Source organism: Hibiscus syriacus, unplaced genomic scaffold (assembly GCF_006381635.1).
Source record: "Hibiscus syriacus cultivar Baekdansim isolate YM2019G1 unplaced genomic scaffold, ASM638163v2 tig00110785_pilon, whole genome shotgun sequence".
Taxonomy (NCBI): domain Eukaryota; kingdom Viridiplantae; phylum Streptophyta; class Magnoliopsida; order Malvales; family Malvaceae; genus Hibiscus; species Hibiscus syriacus.
This window is the reverse complement of record NW_024062862.1, coordinates 1222620-1235780: the sequence shown is the minus strand read 5'-3', so window position 1 is coordinate 1235780 and position 13161 is coordinate 1222620. Positions and strand designations below refer to the sequence as shown.

At 37.3% G+C, this 13161-nt stretch overlaps 1 protein-coding gene and 2 pseudogenes across 1 annotated transcript; all 3 read left to right on the top strand.

Annotated features, from left to right (window-relative positions):
• The first annotated feature begins 254 nt into the window (after positions 1-254).
• Positions 255-2667, top strand: LOC120140491 (annotated as a pseudogene).
• Positions 2668-3603: 936 nt separating this feature from the next.
• Positions 3604-10669, top strand: LOC120140492 (annotated as a pseudogene).
• A 583-nt stretch (positions 10670-11252) lies between these two features.
• LOC120140404 (60S ribosomal protein L9-like) lies at positions 11253-12854 on the top strand. Its single transcript, XM_039155390.1, has 3 exons — positions 11253-11716; positions 12370-12492; positions 12596-12854. Exons 1-3 carry the CDS (start codon positions 11342-11344, stop codon positions 12680-12682), a joined length of 585 nt encoding a protein of 194 aa, XP_039011321.1. The 5' UTR covers positions 11253-11341; the 3' UTR covers positions 12683-12854.
• The last annotated feature ends 307 nt before the right edge of the window (positions 12855-13161 follow it).

The window sequence follows — 13161 nt, the reverse complement described above, 5'->3', positions numbered from 1 at the left end:
TTTTTAAAATATAAAATTATTTATATTTAATATATTATGTTTATTAAGCATTAATTTAATTAGTTCAAATGTGGATCAATACCCTTTGATTTGAATATTAAAATTTATTATTATTATTATTAGGTTTTGTTGATGATCTAAAAAAACAGAAATGAGCCCAAAAGTATAGTTTGGTCCTGACTGAAACCCATCTCTAATTCCAACTCAAACGGAAGCCCAATTGAAGATTATTGAAGTTTTGAAAGATAGAAATTTTGGTTTTATCCCCCAAAAAAAAGGATTTTCTAGCTCTTCTTTCTTCTGAATTTTTGCAATGGCATATTCGTTATCCACTATCCATCATCTCAGCTCTTCATTTTCACCAAGAAGCATCGACAATGGCAAGCTTTCCAGTTCTCTTTGTCCTTCACCCATCAACTTATCTTCAAACCCCAATGTTTCTCTCAAATTCCTCAATAGGAAACTGCCCCCACTCATCTTTTCACCTCCAAGGTTCCTTGACTGTCATCGCCATGGCTCCTCCTAAACCCGGTGGCAAAGCCAAGAAAGGTTTTAAAGTCTGTTCATTCCTTTCATTATATTCGATACCTAATTCTTAATTTCCTCACATTCTTTGTCTTTATGTGTGTTTTGCAGTGGTTGGGGTGATAAAGTTGGCTCTGGAAGCAGGTAAGGCGACACCTGCGCCGCCTGTCGGGCCGGCGCTTGGAGCAAAGGGTGTGAATATCATGGCCTTTTGTAAGGATTACAATGCTAGAACTGCTGATAAAGCTGGTTATGTTATCCCTGTCGAAATTACTGTCTACGATGTGGGTCCCCCCCTTAATTTCTTCAGTTTTCTGCCAAAACAATAATGGATGATTTTTGTTTTCGTTTAATTGCTTTCCAGGATAAAAGCTTCACTTTCATTCTAAAGACACCTCCCGCTTCTGTTTTGTTACTTAAGGCAGCAGGTAATACTTCTTTGCTATATCGGTTTCATTCTATTATCGCTTCCATTCTTTAAACAAGATGGGATTTCCTGCTTTTGTGTTGGGCATAGTTCCATGTCTTCACTTGTTATGCTTGAATTTAAGTTTTTGTTCAAGGTAAAGTAGTGGAATTGAAATCACTGTAGCTAGTTTGTGCTTTAAGGGGTTGGAATCATCCAACATTTTCAATATATATATATACACACACATATCATATATGTGCGTGTGTGCGTAGCGAGTTGTTGGCAATGATTGCAAAATAATTTGTCCTTAGCCCGAGACAGTGCCAGGATGAATCGTCAGGGGTAAATATAAATAGGAATCAAATGATGGTCAGAGCCTAATTGTCAAGCCATCAATTTGAAATTAAAACTGGAGGGCTTAAGATCTAATTTGTTTAATTTTGAAATTGAAGGGACCTAAAAAGCATTTAAACCAAAAAATGGTAGGCCAAGGCTTAATTTGTCTAGTTTCTAAACTAAGAGGGACCTAAAAAGAAATTGAATCCAAAAAATTAGGGGGGACAAGACTTAGTTTGTCTACCTTCAAAAGTAGGAGGACCTAAAACCCAATTAAACCCCTTTTTTTGTATGCATGTATGTATGCATGTATGTGTGCGTGTATGTATGCATGTATGTGTGCGTGTATATATAAGTTGGTAATGTTTTAGATAGCAACAGAGATGATATATGCACAATGAATAGTTCTAACGTGCAGATTTTAGCTGTCATCTATGTTTCTCCGACTCTTCATTTTTCTTAACGTATATCCTTGTTAGTCTGTCCTACACATTTTTAGACGTGGGTATGGAGATATAACTCTCCACAAACTCAAAATACATGGAAAAATAACTTGAAATTAATTAAACTGATTCTCTTAGGACACATACCTGTTTCCGACACTCCCAGTCAAGTCCAAGTAACATAGGTTGTCACTATGATAACAGTTATAATTCAGTCCTCGATTATGTGCAGCTAGTTTTGTTTGCATGTTGGAATCATAAAAATTTGTGTGCCATTTACTGGACTCTTCTTTTATGTTTGTATAAAGATTATTTGCTTGGGGATATTGCCTCGTGTAGATATCACCAATTTGTCCCCCTAAGTAAACCGCTTTCCCATCGTCGTTGCGTATACACTGTCGGTCTAATATACACTATTGGTTTTCTGTTCATCCTTGCTAATGGATATATCCTCATTCTCCGTATTGTTCGGCCATCGCATTTATGACTAATTTACAAGTTTTCAGTCATACAAACATGGTAGATTTTGGTTGATCGCCTTAGGTATCCGGTGCTTGATCAATATGAAAAAAACTTGTGCATAGAAATGAACATGTTTACCATTCTTTGAATAACAATGCAATTTGATTATTAGTTATGGTGTTCTAGGAGTGGAGAAAGGTTCCAAAGACCCGAAACAAGAGAAAGTGGGGAAGATCACGATCGATCAATTACGTGCTATCGCTACTGAAAAGCTACCTGATCTGAACTGTACGACCATCGAATCGGCTATGAGAATTATAGCCGGGACTGCTGCTAATATGGGAATCGACGTCGATCCACCCGTTCTTGAACCGAAAAAGAAAGAAATACTCGTGTAGATGTAGTTACCTACTTTGTTATCTGTATCAATTACCAGTACTTGTTGCCCCCATTTTACCATTTCACTCCGCAAGAGTAAGAAATTCATTAGAATCCCGAATGTAGATCTTGATAAATGTTTGTATCGTAATCAAACTAATCGTCAATTTTGAGTTTTAGATGTTAATTCGAACTTGATGTGGTTATTGTAGGGATAATTTGAATTAAATAGGAAGAATTTTTAGTGATACTATGTATTTCTTTAACACATCATGTGTGTTTAAAATTTATTTCATGACTAAATTGATAGATAGGTTGACTGAATTTTCTAATTGATAATGATACTTTGATGATTAAATTAAAACGATTTGAAGTTTGAAAACCTATTAGAATTTAGAGTTTAGTTTACCAACATCTAGTGAAATTAACCTTTAATATTAATATACTTTTGGGTAAATTATCCACTTAGTCACCTAACTTTGCTTTTATTTTTGGTCATCAACTTTTAAAATTCTTGAATTTTTTTCATCCAACTGTTAGTTGGGAAAGGACAGTGGCAAAATACTACTATTTTTTCAATATCAAAAGTAGTATATGTTTCAAGTACTCTCAATCTTAATTATTTGATAATAAACGCTAAATTACCATTGTAATTGTTGGTGTTTAAACCCATGACCTCTAGAAATATAAAATTTAATTAAAAGGTTTACTGATGTTAGTATTATTTATTTATTTTTTAATAATTTATAGTGATTATAAAATAATTTCTGTTAAAAATATTTTTTAATTATTGATAATACGTATACATACTACAAATATAATTATTCAAAATCAGATCTTATAAAAAATTAATATTTCTTTAACTACTGAAATTATTTTATGCATTCCAATAATTTCAATTTTTTAAAAATTCATATAAGTTAACTTACTAGACAAATATATCACATAATTGATTTTATTTTTAGACTTGAAGCAGCTAAACTTGTTGCGACCAAAATCCGAAAAAAGCTACGCTACGAATTAACTATCCATCCGGACTTAAAAACAACGCTACGCGAATCACCCGACCCTACGAACCCCCGCCCCTTGGTCGCTCTATTCGGGGCTCTCCCCGCCCCCCCCCACCCTTTCTAATTCGCGGCTCTAAATCTCTCTCCGACACAATCATCTCCCGATTCAGATCGATCCCCAAAAAAGCCTTCGTTTTCTCTACAAAAACTATTTCTCTTTATTTAACGTTCCTCTCCCACTCCCACTGCTTCACTGCTCAATCTCACAACGCTGCTTATTGTTTCCTTTTTCTTTTGCTAATATAATAGGTTTTTGGAAGTGCTTTTCTTAGCTAAGGCTTCTCCCGCGATTCGTTGAACCATCGAACACCTTGGTAATACCTATTTATCTTTGCTTCACTATATTTTATTTTCATTGTTTATTTATAGTTTTAAATAAATGCATCGGAAGGAAAAAGGAGAAACATAGGTTGAAAATCAGCTGAAAGATGGATCGGAAGTTTGGCTCATTGCTTCATGTTTACCGCGTTTAATCTACTTTTACAACGTGATTCAAATTTCGCACGGATTCTGTTAGCTTATTGATTTATTTCTTATTAAAGTTTTCGTGTTTGCTTAATTTGCTTCTTTTTCGTTTTTCTCTATTTGAGATCAAGGACGAGCTGTGGAGTGAAACAACAATATAAAACGAAGATGTTTGGTTCAACTAGCCGTAAGTTTACTTTTATCTTACGTTTTATTAAATCCGTAGAAAATGTACTAGAAATCTTATTTTTATTTAATTCTCTGGGCTGATATTTTGATGATTTTATGTTTAGCTTCCGTTCTTTATTAATTTTAGGAGCTTGTGGCTAGTTACTTTGTTTTGTTCTTTGGAACTCCTAGTTTAGGTTTCTATGTTGTATGCCGTGATATCCGCTGATTATTGTTAAGTGTTTACGAGTATCTCTCTTAAGCTAATTTTTTTATTATTGATATTTTTCCTGTTTCTCTGTTGTATTTTATTGGAGAAAAAAGTCTATCCTATAGCACGATCTTGGCCCGTTAACTATTTAGTAGGTTGTTTAGCTTCTTGATCAGTTATCACTTGCTAGTTAACTACTAGCCAAGTCCTTGTGCTTCTTATTGATCGACTTTCGTGCTTTGTTATTGATATATATATATGCTTGTACTTCATTCGTTCATGTTTAAATCTTGCTGTTATCTCTAATCTATATGTTAACCTTTTTGAGAACAAATTTGTTATTTCTTGTGGCCGTTTTGGGAAATTTAATTAAGTTAACAATGCTTTAAACAGCTTTTGGGCAATCATCAAATAGCCCATTTGCTTCCCAATCTGTTTTTGGCCAGACCAACAACACAAATAACAATCCATATGCTCCTAATCCTTCCTTTGGAAGTGTTACCCCTTTTGGATCCCAAACAGGCGGTTCAATATTTGGGGGTACTTCTACTGGAGTGTTTGGTGCTGCCCAATCTTCTTCTCCCTTTTCCTCAACAACTGCATTTGGGACCTCATCATCTTCAGCTTTTGGAAGTTACACTCCAGCTTTTGGATCTTCTTCTACTCCAGCATTCGGCAGTTCATCATCATCTTTTGGTGGTAAGTGTTTCTGTGTTTTTTATTTATTTTATTTTCTGGTATTATAATTCAGTTCACCTTCAATTATTATTCTTTCTGTTGTAGTTAAATATATTAGCGAGTATGATTTTAAATTTGAATGTCTTTTAGTCTTTTGATATTTTGTGATGCTTAATTCCTAGCGTTCCAATACCCCATAATCATATGCATATATCATTGAGCTGTTACACTTACGCATAATCATGCATGCCTATATAGAGATATTCATGTTAACGTTACACTTTTTATTTTGTAGAGATGGAAGATTTTATTGTTTCATTTGTAAGAAACTCTCGTTTGTTTCATTCTTCAGTGAGCACCTAAATATGATTTTAAATGAGAGCTATCTTTTGCAGAAGGAGTTCATTTTGTTTCTCGTATACATTTAATTTGCTTTTAATTATATGCATGTGTTGACTTTTTAGCCATTAGCTCTTGGGTAAGCTGGTTAATTTTCCTCAGTTTTGAACTGATGATCTTTGTTGTGGATAGGATCATCTGTTTTTGGTCAGAAGCCTGCGTTCGGCTTTGGGTCTACCACTACTCAATCAAGTCCTTTTGGAAGCACAACGCAGCAATCACAACCTGCATTTGGTAGTGGCATATTTGGTTCCTCTGTGCCTTTTGGTTCAACTCAGTCTGCATTCGGTGCCACCAGCACCCCTGCTTCGGTGCCACGAGCACCCCTGCTTTCGGTGCCACGAGCACCCCTGCTTTCGGTGCCACGAGCACCCCTGCCTTTGGTGCCATGAGCACGCCTGCCTTGGTGCCACGAGCACCCTTCCTTTGGTGCCACGAGCACCCTTCCTTTGGTGCCACGAGCACCCCTTCCTTTGGTGCCACGAGCACCCCTGCCTTTGGTTCCGCGAGCACCCCTGCCTTTGGTTCCACAAGTACCCCTGCTTTTGGTTCCACTGGAAGTCCAGCATTTGGGAGCACTGGAACCGCATTTGGTGTCTCTAATGCCCCGGTCTTTGGAACAGGAAGTACATTTGGAGCACCAAGCACACCTGCTTTTGGAGCATCTTCAACTCCATCATTCAGCTTTGGGTCAGCATTTGGCCAGTCAACTCCTGCAGTTGGTAGCTTTGGTGCCACAAGCACTTCTGCCTTTGGTTCCTCAAGCACCCCTGCCTTTGGTGTCACAAGCACCCCTGCCTTTGGTGCTACAAGCACCCCCGCCTTTGGTTCAACTGGAAGTCCAGCATTTGGGAGCAGTGGAATTGCATTTGGTACGCCTAACACCACGATCTTTGGAACTGGAGGCACTTTTGGAGCACCAAGCACACCTGCTTTTGGGGCATCTTCTACTCCTTCATTCAGCTTTGGGTCTAGCCCATCTTTTGGCCAGTCAACACCAGCATTTGGTAATAGTCCTTTTGGAACCACTGCATTTGGAGCCCAGAGTTCTCCTTTTGGTGAGTAAAAAAATCTACATTGATTAATTATGACATTTGAAATTACATATATGTAATTAAATTCTTTTGAACTCTCATATAGGAAGTCAATCTTCTGCACCAGCTTTTGGAAGCACTAGCATTGGCCAGTCAACTTTTGGGGGTCAACGTGGGGGAAGTAGAGTAGCTCCTTACACTCCTACTACTGAAGCAGATGGTGGGAGTGGTACACAGGCAGCTGGAAAGTTGGAGTCAATATCAGCGATGCCTGTTTACAAAGATAAAAGCCATGAGGAGTTGAGATGGGAGGATTATCAATCAGGAGATAAAGGTACCTTTGTAAATCTGTGAAACTTGGGACAGTTAAAATTTCTTCTTTTCTTTAATTGACACTGGCTACATTGATACACGAATTTGGAATTTTAGGTGGATCTAATCCAGCTGCAGGGATTGGCTTTGGTGCTTCAACTACACCTTCAAATCCTTTTGGCTCCTCTTCAACATTTGGTCAGACATCTGCAAATCCTTTTTCCAGCACAAGTACCAATCCATTTGGTCTAAAATCTCCATCTTTCAATAGTATGGGTTTTACAACCTTGGCTACTACGTCAAATCCTTTTCAATCAACATCATCAAGCCTTTTTGTTCCAACTTCGTCAATGACAACTTCTATATTTGGTTCATCTTCAACTCCTACATTCGGAACTGGTTCATCTGTCACTCCTTCATTTTCAACTTCACCATCCATTTTTGGTACTGGTGTGGCTCCGGCAACAGCGCCTACATTTGCTACTGGTTTAAATTTTAGCGGCAGTCAGACATCCTCCCTGTTCAGTTCTACCCCTGCAATTGGGCAGACAGGCAATGCTTTTGGGCAGGCAACCTCTACATTTGGACAGAATACTACTAACTTTGGTCAAACAAGCATTTTCAACACTCCTTCCACTGCGTTTAGTGGGAATATGTTTTCAAGCTATCCCTCTTTGGCTCCTTCTAGCAGCCCAGCTCCCTTTGGCCAAACAACTGTAAGTTGCTTGTGAAATCATTAGATTCATTCTTCTTTTCATCAAGTTTATTATTATTTGTTCGTGTTATTTGGTTTGTAGAATGAGGCTGAAAATTTTGTTGCTTTAGTCTCCCGAAATGTCTGATTTAGTTGCTAGTAGGACCCAGATATTTGCTTTGGTATCATGCAATAATGCATATAGTAAAGACCCAAATAAGAGTTTTTTGTCTTGTCGGATTTAGATGCCTTTCTTTTTGTTCGATAAAGAATCATAATTGCTATTTTATGAGGATAGGTTTTTTATATCTAATGATCAGGGTTCACAGGGACTGATTTAGTTAAATGTCACGACTCGTTGAAATATGTTTCAAATATTCTATGGAAAAAATTCATGCCTAGCTTTATGATTTGATCGGTTTTGCTAGTTTCAATTTGTAACAATTCTGTCTAGTTTATGCACACGCCCTTTTTTGTAAAACATGCTTCCTTTGAAACTCTTTCTGCATTTTAATTTGGAGTTTGGCCGCTTTTGCAGCCCTCTTTCTCTTCACCTTTTCAGCCAGCTCAGACCAGTGGTGCTTTCAGCTTCAGCAATTTTGGTCAGACACAGTCAGGTAGTAGAGGTTTTATCTCAGATGTTATCATTGATTGTTTAAACCTTCATTGATAGAGCTGAAATTAATGATGTTGCTGGATTTATAGGTGGTGGATCGAGCATTTTTGGTCAGAGTAATATTGGCCTGTCGTATGTGTTATCTCCTTTGATTTTTTCTTCTTTTTTTGAGCGGCTCTTGTACATATTCATTTATATGTCTACAAACATATGCATATTTGTTACTAGTATAAATTTTTCTTGTATTTTTGTGCACACGTAAATGCAAAATATGCCAGAAAAAGTCTTTGTTTATCCAAATAGTTGAATGATTATATTTTGAAGTGTAATCCTGATTGCTCCTATTTGACAGGTCTGCTACTCAGAATGCTGCTGTAGCTCAACCCTCAAGTATTACAAACCCCTATGGAACACTCCCTGCTATGCCGCAAATGTCAATTGGTCGGACGGGGGCTGCCCCATCTGTTCAATATGGAATTTCTAGCATGCCTGTAATTTGATCTTGGTTTAGCTACTGATGCTTCAAGATTGAACTGCTGCTTTTTACTTGTTTTAGATATTTATCTGTCTCCATGCTAGTAGTTAGTATTGCCTATGATTTTTGTTTAAATTAAAATATAATGGTTTGTTGGTTGACTGGTAATGGAATTATCAGGTTGTGGACAAACCTGTTCCTGTTAGAATATCCCCCTTATTGACTTCTCGATACCATTCGCAAAGGAGGATTAGGTTGCCTGCAAGGAAATATTATCCTGATAAGGACAGTCCGAAGGTGATGATGCTGTGTCCCATGAAAATAGTAACTCTGATATTATTTAAAAGGATTTTTCATTGCTCAAGTTCTAACGAATGTTTGTTTTCTTTGTTCTGATGTATATAGGTTCCTTTTTCAGTGATGATGAAGAGACACCCAGCGTGCCTAAGGCTGATGCTATCATTTTTCCTAGGGAAAACCCAAGGTCTCTAGTCATTCGTCCTACGGCAAATTGGCCTTCCAGAGCCTCTGCAGAGAGGAGATCGCCATTGAAGGATGCATCCTCTCCAGTGCATGAGAATGGTAAGATTCTTTCAAGCTCATCTACATTTCTTTTTCCGGACCAGGTGAATTAGATTAGAAGAGAAGCTTGTAAATAGGGGTGAGTTTATTGCTTCGAATCATATAACTTATTGAATTGAGAAAATGCAGTGATTTTGTTTTCGGATTTTTGAATTGTGTGTAATTCATTTTATGACCTGTTTAGTTAATTTTTGACTGCTTGTGACTGACTTTTTGAAGCATCCTTTTTATTTAGGCAAAATTTCTGATGATGGCTACAAAGCCGAGGATAAAGATGGTAAGTAGTATCTTTTACCTGAAACTGTAATCGCCTTTAATTTCGTATTTTTCCATTTTATCAAATTTATGTTATTATAATTTGAAAATTGCATCGGTCTTAAAGTTCTCCCTTTGTCTTGTTCCGCGATTGATTTAGGAACTATTTCTAATTCCTGAAAATTGCATTGGTATGATCATTGTAGAAAATCCTGCTGAAAATGCCCATGTGAAGTTGCGAATCCATCCTGTTAAAGGTAACCAAAAGGCTAACGGAGTCCAGGATGATCATTCTGTTGAGAAAGAGGACTCGTACAAGAGGATTGGTGGCCACAGAGCCAGTGAGGCGGCTATTGTCTATGAGCATGGGGCTGACATCGAGGCTCTAATGCCAAAGCTCATCCGGTCTGACTACTTTACGGAACCTCGAACCCAAGAACTGGCAGCTAAGGAAAGGGCTGAACCAGGGTACTGTCGCCGTGTAAAGGACTTTGTGGTCGGGCGGCATGGTTACGGGAGCATCAAATTCCTGGGAGAGACAGATGTGAGACGTCTTGATCTGGAGTCCCTTGTCCAGTTCAACAACCGCGAGGTGATCGTTTACCTGGACGACAGCAAGAAACCTCCTGTCGGACAAGGTCTTAATAAACCCGCAGAGGTAACACTTCTCAACATCAAATGCTTCGATAAAAAGACCTCAGAGCAATATTCAGAAGGCCCCCGAGTTGAGAGATACAAGAACGTGCTTAAGAGGAAGGCGGAGGAGCAAGGAGCCGAGTTTCTGTCGTATGATCCCATCAAAGGAGAATGGAAGTTCAAGGTCAATCACTTCAGCTCGTACAAATTGGAAGACGACAATAAAGATCACTTGTAAATGTGAGCTGTTCCGGACTACAGAGCTTTACGGATAGCCACAATCTCCATGAAGGGTTGATATGAATTGTACAGGAATTTGCCATATTGTTTAGGGTAACACCCGACTGTTGTTTGTTGAGTATTTGATTTTGTATTTGTAATGTTGTAATTTCTCTCTCCTTTTCAACCTCCGACATGTTACTTCTGAATTGGCATTATATCATTATTGCCAATAAGAAGATCGTATGTTAGTATTATTATTGCCAATAGTAAAGCATATTATGTTTAAATGATTGTTTTGATCACTTAAAATTTAAAATTAATACAATAATTATTAAATTTTATCAAATTGTTATAAGAAATAATAACGTTTGTTTTTCTAATTAGATTGATCGATTTATTGTATCAGCCCACGAGCATTACAAATTGGAACCCTGCTAAATCTAAAGGCGCGCAAAGCCTCTCTCCTTCCTCTATCAAGCTTTGATTCTAATGACTGGGCCTAAATTTAACCACTAGCCTTAATTCATAGCTCTCCACTGAAGTGAAAAAATGAACAACAATCAACACCAACAGCTTCTCTTAATATTGTGATTTTCTTTCAATGTTATGAACTCAACAAGGTTCAATAAAATATAGAAATAATTTCTCATCAAATCTGCTTATAGATTTCATAAAAAGATGATGAAAATATAAACAGGAAATTCATTTTTTAACATATAAGACTTGAATATTTAAATATTTTTTACTTGATTATTTATTATTGGCAAATAAACTTTACAAATTTACAATTCAACCACGAGGCCCATTAAACTGGAATTTTTGGACTGATCTAAAAACAACTAGAGCAGCCCATCTATGGGCGTTCTCCGAATTAGGTATATAAGAGGCCTCAGCTAGGTTTAGGGTTTCTTCAACCTCTCCTCGAAGCCGCCTAAGACAGAGCTTTGAAAGGAAAGCTTCGAAGAGCCAAAATGAAGACCATTCTTTCCTCCGAGACCATGGACATCCCCGAAGGGGTTAGCATTAAGGTTAAGGCCAAGATGATCGAGGTTGAAGGTCCAAGGGGTAAGCTCACCCGCAACTTCAAGCACCTCAACCTCGACTTCCATCTCATCAAGGACGAAGAGACCGGAAAGCGCAAGCTCAGGATCGAGGCCTGGTTTGGCTCCAGGAAGACCAGCGCCGCCATCCGTACGGCTCTCAGCCACGTCGAGAATCTCATCACCGGAGTCACTAAAGGATACCGTTACAAGATGAGGTTCGTCTACGCTCACTTTCCGATCAACGCCTCCATCACTAACGGCAACAAGTCCATCGAGATCCGCAACTTCCTTGGCGAGAAGAAGGTTTCTCTCGCTCGCTCTCTCACTTTCCTTCCTTTTATATATATATATATTTCTGCTTATATTTATGTTGAATTTGACTGTTACTGTTGATTTTATTATTCAAGGCATTTCTAGGTTTTCCTAAGTGCAATCTCTATTTCTGAAAATATTTGTTTGATGATTCGTCATTTTGATATGACCTTTAGTTACAATAAATTTAATGTTGAAACAGCCTAGTCTAGCGTACAAATATGCTGAAATCATAAATTGCTTTCTACCAATTCCAGAAGAAGCGTGTGGTTCCTTTATGCCTAATGATTTAACAGAACCTCTTTATGGAATCTTTTCTGTTCACAATGATACATTCACTGAGAACGATCTCTTGTTAATCCATTGGAATATCTGTCCCCAAACCCTAAGTCCTAACTCAAACCCGTGAGCAAGATTTGTTGGGTTGGCCCATGTTCCATAGGATATATGTTTTTCTTTCTTCTTTTACATTGTATGCAAATTTGGTTAATTCCTTGTGTTCTGCATCTGTGGTGGTTTTTTATATGTTAACCATGTTTACACTTGAATTGCCATGCTATTATTGTTTTAAGAGTTGGTGTTTATTTTTTATATTTATACAATGTCTTTTAAATACGGCTGGTCTTCTGTTTGTTAAACCTCAGGTTCGTAAGGTGGATATGCTGGAAGGGGTTTCCATTGTGAGATCCGAGAAGGTTAAGGATGAGATTGTTTTGGATGGTAATGACATCGAACTTGTTTCCCGGTCTGCAGCTTTGATAAACCAGGTACTTGTCTAGGATGTTTATAACATTAACGCTTTACTCGAGTATTTCAAATGATTTATGCGATACTTCAATAATCGTATCATCTGACATTCATTTGGAACAGAAATGCCATGTGAAGAACAAGGATATTAGAAAGTTCCTCGACGGTATCTATGTTAGTGAGAAGGGCAGGATCGCCGAAGAGGAATGATTGTTATCTCAAGTAATAGTTACAAGCAGCTTTATTTTTATGTCGTGGTAATATCTTAGGACTTCGGTTCTTGTGTTGTTTTTCTTTTTCCATGGATTGCAGAGTGCGAGGATGTTATCTTTGTTTATCGTCTGGAGAATTTTGGTTATCTGTTTGATCGTTAGTACTCTAATTATGGTTCTCATTTTAAGTTGTGTGTTGGATAATAGAATTGTTCCTCAACGAATATCATTTTGGCAATTAGCTTTTCTGCAAAGTCTTATTGTTGCCAGAAATTTTGACATGGAACTTTGAATTTATGCTAAAAGATTACCAATTTTTAATTTAATTTAATATAATGCAAACATTCGGATGAATGATGCAATAATTAATATTCGGTTAAAATTCAAAATGATTAAAATTTTATATATTAAATTTCATGCTAAGCTAAAGATTTAATTTTGCATTGTAATTTGATCATTCATCTAGTAGGATAATAA

What these genes read in the sequence shown, in the direction of transcription:
- LOC120140404 (XM_039155390.1), top strand. Translation starts at nt 11,342, where the DNA reads ATGAAGACCATTCTTTCCTCCGAGACCATGGACATCCCCGAAGGGGTT. An exon ending in ACTTCCTTGGCGAGAAGAAG is followed by an intron (nt 11,717 to 12,369) that starts GTTTCTCTCGCT and finishes GTTAAACCTCAG; the next exon opens with GTTCGTAAGGTGGATATGCT. An exon ending in CTGCAGCTTTGATAAACCAG is followed by an intron (nt 12,493 to 12,595) that starts GTACTTGTCTAG and finishes CATTTGGAACAG; the next exon opens with AAATGCCATGTGAAGAACAA.